At 47.9% G+C, this 14,738-nt stretch overlaps 1 protein-coding gene across 1 annotated transcript in view; it reads left to right on the top strand.

Moving 5' to 3' along the window:
* The window catches only part of LOC124015263 (voltage-dependent P/Q-type calcium channel subunit alpha-1A-like), a 215,792-nt gene that overhangs the window by 168,039 nt on the left and 33,015 nt on the right, over nucleotides 1–14,738 (top strand). The window contains exons 35-39 of the mRNA XM_046330377.1: nucleotides 3,615–3,680; nucleotides 3,854–3,951; nucleotides 4,046–4,196; nucleotides 5,425–5,552; nucleotides 11,727–11,823. Of these exons, the coding sequence (XP_046186333.1) occupies nucleotides 3,615–3,680; nucleotides 3,854–3,951; nucleotides 4,046–4,196; nucleotides 5,425–5,552; nucleotides 11,727–11,823 (540 nt within the window). The remainder of the gene's footprint in view (nucleotides 1–3,614; nucleotides 3,681–3,853; nucleotides 3,952–4,045; nucleotides 4,197–5,424; nucleotides 5,553–11,726; nucleotides 11,824–14,738) is intronic.

The following is a 14,738-nucleotide window of genomic DNA, read 5'->3' as shown; positions in this document are numbered from 1 at the left end:
CGACTCTCATACACCGCTCCATCCGAAGTGTTTTCTAGTGAGTTATTTTTAGGGGCATGCATTAGAAGATAAGCTTATGGTTCTGAAATGTTAATGTATGTTCAGCCATATGGTTCTATTTGACACTTCTAAATTAGACATATTCAGTTCTTACGACTGTAGCTATTTGAATACATAAATGATAGAATTAGTATATTACCAAAATAGTCAGAACACATCAAATACATTAAGACATACATTATGATCATTAGACAAATAACTGTCATCACTGAACAACGATGCTGTAATGGTTCTCATGTGGTGAAGGAGAGTCGGACCAAAATGCAGCATGTAGATTGCGATCCATGTTTAATGAACAAAACGTAAAACACGAATCAATTATAAACACTACAAAACAAAGAACGTAACGAAAACCGAAACAGCCTATACTAGTGTAAACTAACACAGAGACAGGAACAAGGACACTAAGGACAATCACCCACGAAACACACAAAGAATATGGCTGCCTAAATATGGTTCCCAATCAGAGACAACAATAAACACCTGCCTCTGATTGAGAAACACTTCAGACAGCCATAGACCACCCCACAAGCTAAAATCCCAATACATACACACCACATACAAAAACCCATGTCACACCCTGGCCTGACCAAATAAATGAAGATAAACACAAAATACTTCGACCAGGGCGTGACAGAACCCCCCCCCCCTAAGGTGCGGACTCCCGAACGCACCTCAAAACAATAGGGAGGGTCCGGGTGGGCGTCTGTCCATGGTGGCGGCTCTGGCGCGGGACGTGGACTCCACTTAAACACTGTCTTAGTCCCTCCTCCTCGCGTCCTTGGATAGTCCACCCTCGCCGCCGACCATGGCCTAGTAGTCCTCACCCAGAACCCCACTGGACTGAGAACAGCTCGGGACTGAGGCAGCTCGGGACTGAGGGGAAGCTCGGGACTCCGGGGAAGCTCGGGACTGAGGGGAAGCTCGGGACTGAGGGGAAGCTCGGGACTGAGAGGAAGCTCGGGAGTGAAAGGAAGCTCTGGAGTGAAAGGAAGCTCGGGAGTGAAAGGAAGCTCAGGAGTGAAAGGAAGCTCAAGAGTGAAAGGAAGCTCAGGAGTGAAAGGAAGCTCAGGAGTGAGAGGAAGCTCAGGCAGGTTGATGGATCTACCAGATCCTGGCTGGCTGGTGGTTTCGGCAGATCCTGGCTGACTGGCAGATCCTGGCTGACTGGCGGATCCTGTCTGACTGGCAGATCCTGGCTGACTGGCGGATCCTGGCTGACTGGCGGATCTGGCAGATCCTGGCTGACTGGCGGATCCTGGCCGACTGGCGGATCCTGGCCGACTGGCAGTTCTGGCAGATCCCGGCTGACTTGCGGATCTGGAAGAGTCTGGTTGACTGTCGGATCTGGAAGAGTCTGGTTGACTGGCGGATCTGGAAGAGTCTGGTTGACTGGCAGATCTGGAAGAGTCTGGTTGACTGGCGGATCTGGAAGAGTCTGGTTGACTGGCAGATCTGGAAGAGTCTGGCTGACTGGCAGATCTGGAAGAGTCTGGCTGACTGGCGGATCTGGAAGAGTCTGGCTGACTGGCAGATCTGGAAGAGTCTGGCTGACTGGCGGATCCTGGCAGACTGACGGATCTGGCTGCTCCATGCTGACTGGCGGCTCTGGCTGCTCCATGTAGGCTGACAGCTCTGGCGGCTTCTCACAGACTGGCAGCTCTGGCTGCTCCATGCAGACTGGCAGCGCTGGCTGCTTCATGCAGACTGGCAGCTCTGGCTGCTTCATGCAGACTGGCAGCTCTGGCTGCTCCATGCAGACTGGCAGTTCTGGCTGCTCCATGCAGACTGGCAGCTCTGGCTGTGCCATGCAGACTGGCAGCTCTGGCTGCTTCATGCAGACTGGCAGCTCCATGTAGACTGGCAGCTCTGGCTGCTCCATGCAGGCTGGCAGCACTGGCTGCGCTGAACAGGCTGGCAGCACTGGCTGCGCTGAACAGGCAGGAGACTCCAGCAGCGCTGTAGAGGAGGAAGGCTCTGGCAGCGCTGAACAGGCGGGAGACTCCGGCAGCGCTGGAGAGGCGAGGCGCACTGTAGGCCTGATGCGTGGTGCTGGCACTGGTGGGACTGGACCGAAAACACGCACAGGAAGCCTGGTGCGGGGAGCTGCCACCGGAGGGCTGGTGTGTGAAGGTGGTACTGGATAGACCGGACCGTGCAGGCGCACTGGAGCTCTTGAGCACCGAGCCTTCCCAACCTTACCTGGCTCGATGCCCACACTAGCCCGGCCGATACGAGGAGCTGGAATATACCGCACCGGGCTATGCGCCCGCACTGGGGACACCGTGCGCACCACTGCATAACACGGTGCCTGCCCGGTCTCTCTAGCCCCCCGGTAAGCACAGGGAGTTTGCGCAGGTCTCCTACCTGGCGTAACCATACTCCCTGTGAGCCCCCCCCAATACATTTTTGGGGCTGACTCCTGGGCTTCCTTGCCAACCGTGTTCCCTCATATCGCCAGCTCCTCTCTCCGGCTGCCTCTGCTCTCCTCGCTGCCTCCACCTGTTCCCATGGAAGGCGATCCCTTCCCGCCAGGATCTTCTCCCATGTGTAGCAACCCTTGCCATCCAATATATCGTCCCATGTCCATTCCTCATTGCGCCGCTGTTGCTGCCTTTGTTGCTTCTCCTGCGGCTCCTGCCTGTTACCACGCTGCTTGGTCCGGGTGTGGTGGGTGATTCTGTAACGGTTCTCATGTGGTGAAGGAGAGTCGGACCAAAATGCAGCGTGTAGATTGCGATCCATGTTTAATGAACAAAACGTAAAACACGAATCAATTATAAACAATACAAAACAAAGAACGTAACGAAAACCGAAACAGCCTATACTAATGTAAACTAACACAGAGACAGGAACAAGGACACTAAGGACAATCACCCACGAAACACACAAAGAATATGGCTGCCTAAATATGGTTCCCAATCAGAGACAACGATAAACACCTGCCTCTGATTGAGAACCACTTCAGACAGCCATAGACTTAACTAGAACACCACACTAAGCTAAAATCCCAATACATACACACCACATACAAAAACCCATGTCACACCCTGGCCTGACCAAATAAATGAAGATAAACACAAAATACTTCGACCAGGGCGTGACAGATGTGACCTCACAGAATTGTATAGTTGACATGTTTTCACTTAATGTACTTTTTCAAAAATATAACTTTACAGACATATGAAGAATCATCTCAAGATCTATTATACGTGGCTAACTCATTTCTGACATGTAAGATAGAACCTTATAGTTCCAAGGCCAGGATTTGTAGTTGGAACAAGTCATTGCATGTAGAGTTTTGTTTACTTGACTTGTGACTTGACTCGACTTTCCCTTAGAATGCACGACTTGGACTGGACCCGAGACTCGACCTGTTCTTTCTGGGACTCGACTGAAGATATGGAACTTGGGACTTGAGACTTGCTCATGACTCGAATAATATTGACTCAGTCCCACCTCTGCACAAAACCCACTTAGCAGCATTATGGGGACCGATGACAGAATATACACACACACACTGAATAGTACTCCAGCTCTTTATGTCTGTTTAGGCGCTGCCGTACGTGTGCCTGCTTATCGGCATGCTGTTCTTCATCTATGCCATCATCGGGATGCAGGTGAGTAGAGACACGAGAAGAAAAACAAGTCAAAATGAATGGTCATTTTTACAGATCAACATGAACTTTATAAAAAGCACCCAGGGAAAGTGACACTTGCCTGCCATAGGGACGTGTGTGAGGTTGTGCATTCTCCCATATTACCTAGGATGCTGACACTTTTGTTTTGTCAGCTGTTTGGGAACATAGGGATGGAGGAGGAAGAGGGGAGCGCCATCAACGTGCACAACAACTTCAGGACTTTCTTCCAAGCTCTCATGCTGCTCTTCAGGTGTGTGTGTGTGTGCGTGCGTGTTTACATTTGCGCGTGCCTGTGTGTACAGTACATGCATACGTGTGTCTCCAACGTGTGTTTATTTGTATAGGAGTGCCACGGGCGAGGCGTGGCATGACATCATGCTGTCGTGTCTTGGAGGGAAGCTCTGTGATCCTCTGGCAGGGAACACTGAACCAGAGTGTGGCAGCCAGTTTGCCTACCTCTACTTTGTGTCCTTCATCTTCTTCTGCTCCTTCCTGGTGAGAAGCACTAGCTGTCTGTCTTTCTCTATTCCCCTTTTAGTCATGTTTTCCCCCTTAGTGTCGGTTATAGGATTGCAAAATTCCCTAAATCCTAGTTGGAGGATTCCCATAATCAGGAGGGAATAAGTAGGAACTCCAGAATAGTCCAACCACACTGCAAAACCGGATAGGTTCTGGCTACTCAAACATTTTGAGGAAACCAATTAACTAAAAAAGTTAAGAAACTTAAATAGCTGAAGTTAGTAGTACTACCTTCATATGTGTAATACAAATAGATTTTTTTTGTAAGGTATTCTTAAATGTAACGCTCCCACTAAGCCATGCCTCCAATAATTTCCCAGTGTGCCTTACCTTTTCGATTGAATTGTAGAGTTACCACCCATGACTCTATTTGTTAATGACAAAGACATGGTTGTTGAATTCATTAATTTTCTAGCCCTTGGTCTTCACCAAGAGTTCCTGCTAAATGACTTAAATGTAAATGTAGGCAAATTCTATCACTATTATTGAACCATTACATGTATCATAAGGCCTTATACAGTGGCCTGAAACTCTTCGTTTACAGGCCACATCAGTCATGCAAATAGGTTTGCAAGGTTCCACAAACATTCCCCAAAAGGTTTCCAGTAATCCTGGGAAATTTGCCAGAATTTTGCAACCCTAACTGTAAATCACATTATGCTGGCTTGCAAATTCCTATTGGGATTTAGTCAGTGTTAGACTATCCAACAGTTGAAATGTGTATTCACCCACACCCTGCATTCATATTGACTGCCAGGGTTAAGAACAGTGGGAGGAAACGAACTAAGCCATTTAAACTGGAACAACCATTTCAGTAACAAGTGCAAAAATGAAGTGATTGGATTAGAAACATACATTGTAGCATAACATCAATCAATCACTCAATGTACATGCATAAACACAGACATTAAAAACAATTCCAAAAAAATCTAACTGCAGTAGAGCATGCTAGGGAAAATATATTTTTCATTTACATTTACTTCTCATTTACTTTTGAGTCAGTACCACATAAACATGTTAAGTAATAATGACTTTATTGATTTAGAGTACAAATTATTGGAAGTATTTGAGGTAAAAATGCCATGAGGTTTACAGTGCAGGATTTCCCGAAAACCAGGGAATTTATTTTGCAACCCTAGTCTGTTATAAGTGCACACTTGGCTGACATAATACTGTGTAATAATGTGGCTGTTTGTGTTTTTAGATGCTGAATCTGTTCGTGGCTGTCATCATGGACAACTTTGAGTACCTGACCAGAGACTCCTCCATCCTCGGCCCACATCATCTAGACGAGTATGTCAGGATATGGGCTGAATATGACCAAGCAGCTTGGTGAGTGACACACATGAACACATCTCACACACACACACACACACACACACACACACACACACACACACACACACACACACACACACACACACACACACACACACACACACACACACACACACACACACACACACACACACACACACACACACACACACACACACACACACTCACAACCCTGGCACTAGATCAACCCTGGCACTAGATCTCATTAGCCTGTGGTAAAACTGATTTAAGTCCAGTCTTTGGGAACATCAGATGAAAAGAGTGGGAGTCTGGGAGCTGTACAGTAACCATGAAGTACAATACTCCACAGTTATAAAGGACAAGAGTCATAAAGGATATAAAGGCCAAGTCTCCTGTAGTTGAACTGATCCCAAATCAGTCTAAAGAATCCACACAAGACAGCAGCTGTAGGTGGGATCATGGATCTGAGCAGTAACTTTCTCAGTGATCCAGTTATCCCTCCCTCCCTGTGCCCTCTCCCTCTCTGTGTGTGGTTCAGACCCCCACCCCCTCTGGAATCTGCATACTGCCAAAACTTACTGTGGCAACAAACCTCCCCTTTACTGTACTGTATATTCAACCCCCGTGGAACCTGAAACACGCTAAGTTTCCTAGTATCTGTATTCCAGTGCCTGTTATCCTTCTGCTGTCCTGTAGTCTGCAATGTAGAGGGAGAGAAGAAGAGAAGAGGAGGAGGGAGAGAGATTGAGGGAAGGAGGTAGAGACACAGTAGTGGGGGAAGGGAAATTGAGAGAGAGAATGAGAACGACTGAGATGGGTAGGAATATCAAAATAAACAGAATTAAAAGGTTTTGGTAACATGGCGAATTGAGATAAAGACAGGCATGGAAGAAAACAAGGAGGATTTTCTGGAGAGAAGCGAGGGAGGGAAGGAGGGAGGGGGGAACAGAAAATCTATGGGGAGATGGGCCTCTGTATGACAAGTGGCTATTACACATTAGGCCATTTAGCATTCACATGCATTTCTAGTTAATGATCTATTCCTTAATTATACTCCACACACAACCAATTACTAGCACACACCACTGCTGGCAGAGAGGGGGAAGGGAATGAATGAGGGGAATGAGAGAGAGATAGGGATGGGTTCTATTAGGAAGAGGAATTGAGAGAGAGACATGGGGATGGCTATTATTAGGAAGAGGAATTGAGAGAGAGACATATGGATGGGTTCTATTAGGAAGAGGAATTGAGAGAGAGACGGGGGATGGGTTCTAGTAGGAAGAGGAATTGAGAGAGAGACGGGGGATGGGTTCTATTAGGAAGAGGAATTGAGAGAGAGACGGGGGATGAGTTCTATTAGGAAGAGGAATTGAGAGAGACAGGGGATGGGTTCTATTAGGAAGAGGAATTGAGAGAGAGAGACAGGGGATGGGTTGTATTAGGAAGAGGAATTGAGAGAGACGGGGGATGGGTTGTATTAGGAAGAGGAATTGAGAGAGACGGGGATGGGTTGTATTAGGAAGAGGAATTGAGAGAGACGGGGGATGGGTTGTATTAGGAAGAGGAATTGAGAGAGAGACGGGGGATGGGTTGTATTAGGAAGAGGAATTGAGAGAGACGGGGATGGGTTGTATTAGGAAGAGGAATTGAGAGAGAGAGGCGGGGGATGGGTTGTATTAGGAAGTGGAATTGAGAGAGAGACGGGGGATGGGTTCTATTAGGAAGAGGAATTGAGAGAGAGAGACAGGGGATGGGTTGTATTAGGAAGAGGAATTGAGAGAGACGGGGGATGGGTTGTATTAGGAAGAGGAATTGAGAGAGGCGGGGGATGGGTTGTATTAGGAAGAGGAATTGAGAGAGAGACGGGGGATGGGTTGTATTAGGAAGAGGAATTGAGAGAGAGACGGGGGATGGGTTGTATTAGGAAGAGGAATTGAGAGAGAGAGGCGGGGGATGGGTTCTATTAGGAAGTGGAATTGAGAGAGAGACGGGGGATGGGTTGTATTAGGAAGAGGAATTGAGAGAGAGACGGGGGATGGGTTGTATTAGGAAGAGGAATTGAGAGAGAGACGGGGATGGGTTGTATTAGGAAGAGGAATTGAGAGAGACGGGGGATGGGTTGTATTAGGAAGAGGAATTGAGAGAGACAGGGGATGGGTTGTATTAGGAAGAGGAATTGAGAGAGACGGGGGATGGGTTGTATTAGGAAGAGGAATTGAGAGAGACGGGGATGGGTTCTATTAGGAAGAGGAATTGAGAGAGAGAGGCGGGGGATGGGTTTTATTAGGAAGAGGAATTGAGAGAGAGACGGGGATGGGTTGTATTAGGAAGAGGAATTGAGAGAGAGAGACGGGGGATGGGTTGTATTAGGAAGAGGAATTGAGAGAGAGAGGCGGGGGATGGGTTGTATTAGGAAGAGGAATTGAGAGAGACGGGGGATGGGTTGTATTAGGAAGAGGAATTGAGAGAGGCGGGGGATGGGTTGTATTAGGAAGAGGAATTGAGAGAGAGAGGCGGGGGATGGGTTGTATTAGGAAGAGGAATTGAGAGAGAGAGACAGGGGATGGGTTGTATTAGGAAGAGGAATTGAGAGAGAGACGGGGGATGGGTTGTATTAGGAAGAGGAATTGAGAGAGACGGGGATGGGTTGTATTAGGAAGAGGAATTGAGAGAGAGAGGCGGGGGATGGGTTGTATTAGGAAGTGGAATTGAGAGAGAGACGGGGGATGGGTTCTATTAGGAAGAGGAATTGAGAGAGAGAGACAGGGGATGGGTTGTATTAGGAAGAGGAATTGAGAGAGAGACGGGGGATGGGTTGTATTAGGAAGAGGAATTGAGAGAGACGGGGGATGGGTTGTATTAGGAAGAGGAATTGAGAGAGAGACGGGGGATGGGTTGTATTAGGAAGAGGAATTGAGAGAGACAGGGGATGGGTTGTATTAGGAAGAGGAATTGAGAGAGACGGGGATGGGTTGTATTAGGAAGAGGAATTGAGAGAGACGGGGGATGGGTTCTATTAGGAAGAGGAATTGAGAGAGAGAGGCGGGGGATGGGTTTTATTAGGAAGAGGAATTGAGAGAGAGAGACGGGGGATGGGTTGTATTAGGAAGAGGAATTGAGAGAGAGAGGCGGGGGATGGGTTGTATTAGGAAGAGGAATTGAGAGAGACGGGGGATGGGTTGTATTAGGAAGAGGAATTGAGAGAGGCGGGGGGATGGGTTGTATTAGGAAGAGGCATTGAGAGAGAGAGGCGGGGGATGGGTTGTATTAGGAAGAGGAATTGAGAGAGAGAGACAGGGGATGGGTTGTATTAGGAAGAGGAATTGAGAGAGAGACGGGGGATGGGTTGTATTAGGAAGAGGAATTGAGAGAGACGGGGATGGGTTGTATTAGGAAGAGGAATTGAGAGAGAGAGGCGGGGGATGGGTTGTATTAGGAAGAGGAATTGAGAGAGACGGGGATGGGTTGTATTAGGAAGAGGAATTGAGAGAGAGAGGCGGGGGATGGGTTGTATTAGGAAGTGGAATTGAGAGAGAGACGGGGGATGGGTTCTATTAGGAAGAGGAATTGAGAGAGAGAGACAGGGGATGGGTTGTATTAGGAAGAGGAATTGAGAGAGACGGGGGATGGGTTGTATTAGGAAGTGGAATTGAGAGAGACGGGGGATGGGTTGTATTAGGAAGAGGAATTGAGAGAGAGACGGGGGATGGGTTGTATTAGGAAGAGGAATTGAGAGAGAGAGGCGGGGGATGGGTTCTATTAGGAAGTGGAATTGAGAGAGAGACGGGGGATGGGTTGTATTAGGAAGAGGAATTGAGAGAGAGAGAGACGGGGGGATGGGTTCTATTAGGAAGAGGAATTGAGAGAGACAGGGGATGGGTTGTATTAGGAAGAGGAATTGAGAGAGAGCGGGGGATGGGTTGTATTAGGAAGAGGAATTGAGAGAGAGACGGGGGATGGGTTGTATTAGGAAGAGGAATTGAGAGAGACAGGGGATGGGTTGTATTAGGAAGAGGAATTGAGAGAGACGGGGGATGGGTTGTATTAGGAAGAGGAATTGAGAGAGACGGGGGATGGGTTGTATTAGGAAGAGGAATTGAGAGAGACGGGGGATGGGTTCTATTAGGAAGTGGAATTGAGAGAGAGAGACAGGGGATGGGTTGTATTAGGAAGAGGAATTGAGAGAGACGGGGGATGGGTTGTATTAGGAAGAGGAATTGAGAGAGACGGGGATGGGTTCTATTAGGAAGAGGAATTGAGAGAGAGAGGCGGGGGATGGGTTTTATTAGGAAGAGGAATTGAGAGAGAGACGGGGGATGGGTTGTATTAGGAAGAGGAATTGAGAGAGAGACGGGGGATGGGTTGTATTAGGAAGAGGCATTGAGAGAGAGAGACGGGGGATGGGTTGTATTAGGAAGAGGAATTGAGAGAGACGGGGGATGGGTTGTATTAGGAAGAGGAATTGAGAGAGGCGGGGGATGGGTTGTATTAGGAAGAGGAATTGAGAGAGACGGGGGATGGGTTGTATTAGGAAGAGGAATTGAGAGAGACGGGGGATGGGTTGTATTAGGAAGAGGAATTGAGAGAGACGGGGGATGGGTTGTATTAGGAAGAGGAATTGAGAGAGACGGGGGATGGGTTGTATTAGGAAGAGGAATTGAGAGAGGCGGGGGATGGGTTGTATTAGGAAGAGGCATTGAGAGAGAGAGACGGGGGATGGGTTGTATTAGGAAGAGGAATTGAGAGAGAGAGACGGGGGATGGGTTGTATTAGGAAGAGGAATTGAGAGAGGCGGGGGATGGGTTGTATTAGGAAGAGGAATTGAGAGAGAGAGACGGGGGATGGGTTGTATTAGGAAGAGGAATTGAGAGAGACGGGGGATGGGTTGTATTAGGAAGAGGAATTGAGAGAGACGGGGGATGGGTTGTATTAGGAAGAGGAATTGAGAGAGGCGGGGGATGGGTTGTATTAGGAAGAGGAATTGAGAGAGACGGGGATGGGTTTTATTAGGAAGAGGAATTGAGAGAGACGGGGGTTGGGTTGTATTAGGAAGAGGAATTGAGAGAGACGGGGGATGGGTTCTATTAGGAAGAGGAATTGAGAGAGACGGGGGTTGGGTTCTATTAGGAAGAGGAATTGAGAGAGACGGGGGATGGGTTCTATTAGGAAGAGGAATTGAGAGAGACGGGGGTTGGGTTCTATTAGGAAGAGGAATTGAGAGAGAGAGACGGGGGATGGGTTCTATTAGGAAGAGGCATTGAGAGCGACGGGGATGGGTTCTATTAGGAAGAGGAATTGAGAGAGACGGGGATGGGTTCTATTAGGAAGAGGAATTGAGAGAGACGGGGGATGGGTTCTATTAGGAAGAGGAATTGAGAGAGACGGGGGATGGGTTCTATTAGGAAGAGGAATTGAGAGAGACGGGGGATGGGTTCTATTAGGAAGAGGAATTGAGAGAGACGGGGGATGGGTTCTATTAGGAAGAGGCATTGAGAGCGACGGGGATGGGTTCTATTAGGAAGAGGAATTGAGAGAGACGGGGGATGGGTTCTATTATGAAGAGGAATTGAGAGAGACGGGGGATGGGTTCTATTAGGAAGAGGAATTGAGAGAGACGGGGATGGGTTGTATTAGGAAGAGGAATTGAGAGAGAGAGACAGGGGATGGGTTCTATTAGGAAGAGGAATTGAGAGAGACGGGGATGGGTTGTATTAGGAAGAGGAATTGAGAGAGACGGGGATGGGTTCTATTAGGAAGAGGAATTGAGAGAGACGGGGGTGGGTTGTATTAGGAAGAGGAATTGAGAGAGAGACGGGGATGGGTTGCATTAGGAAAACAGGAATGATAATAGACAGGAAGTGGTTAAACAGAGAAGGGATAGGCTGAGACAATGGTAGGAACAGGGAAAGACTGCAGTGTCATTGCAGAGGAAAAGCACTACAGCTCAAATGGGTGACGGGCAACAACAATGTGTGTGTGTGTGTGTGTGTGTGTGTGTGTGTGTGTGTGTGTGTGTGTGTGTGTGTGTGTGTGTGTGTGGTGTGTGTGGTGTGTGGTGTGTGTAGTATGTGTGTGTACACCGTACAGTAATTTTGCTGTTATGATATCTTGTTTCTTGTCAATCTTGTGCTCTTCTTTCTTCCCATTGTTCTCTCTTGTCGTATCTGTCCTCTACGTTTGTTCTAACTCCTCCTGTTCTTTTTGCAGCGGTCGCATTCATTATAAGGATATGTACAGTTTATTGCGAGTTATCGACCCGCCTCTTGGCTTAGGAAAGAAATGCCCCCATAGAGTGGCCTGCAAGGTTTGACTTCCACTACAAATCCTCAACCACACCTGCTACAGCATCCAAGAATGGAATGAGTGTCGCTTATCTGATCTGATTGGATTTCATTTTTGTTATACTTTCTCTCTTCTACTTTATTTTGCCCATTTCTACTTGCATTCTGATCTGAAAGGAGAATGTGTAGGACAATGCAGACACCCAGACGCATGACGTTGTGCACCACTGAAATGAAAAATAAATAAAACACTTTTAAGAGTTTGATTGTGAAGGAAAAAAATAATTCAGATTGTTCTCCTTTGGTCATTGTTCTTTGTGTTGTTTTGCTTGCTGTTGAACCACGGCCAGGTGCGGTGCTCGACACACTGTGGGATCTGTAGAGTTGCATTGTTCTTGGGGGGGAGGACAGAAACTGCATTGACACCCCACCCTCATCATGGTATTGCCCAGTCCCAGCAGTGGAGCTCAGTGCTTGCCTCTGAAGTCCTCTGCTCTTCTATGCAATCCCTCCCTTCCCACTTGCATAGAACTATATTTTAATTCTACTAAAAGTCTCCAACTCTACTCAACTCCGCTATTCCTCCTCCCTATACCCCCTTCTTTTCTTCCACAAGATATACACCCCCGCCCGCTCAGACCAGTTCTACCCCCCCTCACCCCGCCCGCTCAGACCAGTTCTAGACAGCCTCACTGCGTCTCTCGCTCTCAAACCAGCCAAATAACTTTGTTTTTGTTTCTTTTTTCTCCTCTCTACTCTTTGCTTTGGTTTCTCTTTCGCTCTCATTCTCTATCTGTGTCCCCCTCTCTTCACTCTCTTCCCTCACTATCTCCCCCCCCCTCTCTCTCTCCCTCGCTCTCTCTTGCTCTCTCTCCCTCCCTCTTCTCCTTCTCTCTCTACCCTTCCCCCCCTCTCTCTCTCCCTCGCTCTCTCTTGCTCTCTCTCCCTCCCTCTTCTCCTTCTCTCTCTACCCTTCTCCCCCCCCTCTCTCTCTCCCTCCCTCTTCTCCTTCTCTCTCTACCCTTCTCCCACCCCTACTCTCTTCTCTTATTCTCTCTGCTCTCTCTGGTTGGCTGTGGTTGGCTGTGGCTGTTCTGGCTGTGGCTGTTCTGGCTGTGGCTGTTCTGGCTGTGGCTGTTCTGGCTGTGGCTGTTCTGGCTGTGGCTGTTCTGGCTGTGGCTGTTCTGGCTGTGGCTGTTCTGGCTGTGGCTGTTCTGGCTGTGGCTGTGGGGGGCGGTGGCTGTGCTGCGCTGACATGCAGTGGCAGGATCAGTTGCAGGGATATGTATGACATGCTCAGGCATATGAGCCCTCCGCTAGGCCTGGGGAACAGGTGCCCGGCACGGGTGGCCTACAAGGTCAGGACCCCCTAGAACCAGGGGGCTTAGTGCCTCTTCCTCCGCTTTACTGTGTATCCGTAGTGTTGGTGTATTCTTCTTCTCTACACATTTTGTTTCTGATATTTTGCTTTATCTCCATTTTCTTCTTCTCTTTTGTTATTTGATGAAGAGGAGTGCTGATATCGTTGTGGGGAATGGGGAGGAGGGATGGAGGGTAGGGGCGGGGGGGTTAGGTTCAAGGGACAAAGGTCAGACAGGTTTATCCACAGGAAGGGGGGAATGGAGGGAACTTCTCAGCTCTTTTGCACCGTGTATACTGACGGAAACAGACACACACCTTTAAACACACGTATTATCAAACACAAACACCCACACGTTGTTTTTGCCAGTCAAAGCTTTACAAGAATCTGAGTAGAGTGCATAGTGGAATAGAATACATCAAATCAGCTGTGGTAACTATAGGAGCTTTGGCTAAAATACACTTCAGGGGGTCTCAAACTTTGATATTGACTCTAAACCGGTGTGTACATTAGAGTGACCTCTTTAATGTATACTAGTGGAAAAATATTAAAGATATCTATTTCTACAAAAATATATATAAATGTTTGGCCGAGCTGGCAAAATAGTGTATACACACAGCTAAACACACATGCACAGACAAAAACACATACATACACACACACCAGTATGCGTGTGCAGCCGGGCTTGGAAGGTCCGTACGACTTCTGTCCTCTGAGTCTCTCCGTCCTGTGGATGGCGCTACTGCAAACACACACACAGGCACACACACACACATAGAGGAGCAGGTCTCTGTCTTTACTTGTACAGTAGTCCAACATATACAAATCAGGATGTATTTTCTGGGTTGAGGACAGAGAGCTGAATATAGTTTGTTGTCTATCTAGTTGGTTGTGTAGTTTGCTAACCAGTTAACTGTTATCATTGCCACAGAATAACGTCTAGCCTCTTTTTCGTAGTAGAATCTCTTCGGCCCTGTAGTAAAATCTGCAAGTGAATCTGTTCCACCCGTCCCCGTTCTTCTGTCAATGCAGTTCTACTCTGTTTCCAGTCCCCTCCTCTTCACATGCTGTCTCCTCCCCTCCTCCTAACCCGCCACTCGCATGCCTGCCCCTTCACCCCCACCACCACACGGGCACTACCATTACCTCTCTCACACACTGTCATACACAGTCACACACACACCGGCTCACACTCATGCCTGCCCCTTCACCCCCACCACCACACGGGCACTACCATTACCTCTCTCACACACTGTCATACACAGTCACACACACACCGGCTCACACTCATGCCCGTTAAATACCCTTATATACCTGTGAAATCCTTCAGATATTCTAACACACACTCATATACCCAACTCATTTGGTTGTCACCAACCCTGGTCCTGGAGAACTAACAGTTCTCTGATTCAACTAATCAAGGTCTTGCTGATTAGCTGACCAACAGAATCAAGGACAGAAACCTGTCCTACACACCCTCTCTCTCAGACCAGGGATGGTAGTGACCACTGCTCTAATATAACCTCATACCCCCTATTATAAACCTTACAACACATTATGACACCCTTATGACACACA

This window comes from Oncorhynchus gorbuscha, linkage group LG26 (assembly GCF_021184085.1).
Source record: "Oncorhynchus gorbuscha isolate QuinsamMale2020 ecotype Even-year linkage group LG26, OgorEven_v1.0, whole genome shotgun sequence".
Taxonomy (NCBI): domain Eukaryota; kingdom Metazoa; phylum Chordata; class Actinopteri; order Salmoniformes; family Salmonidae; genus Oncorhynchus; species Oncorhynchus gorbuscha.
Note: the sequence above shows the minus strand (reverse complement) of the source record. Positions and strands in the feature narration are given on the sequence as shown.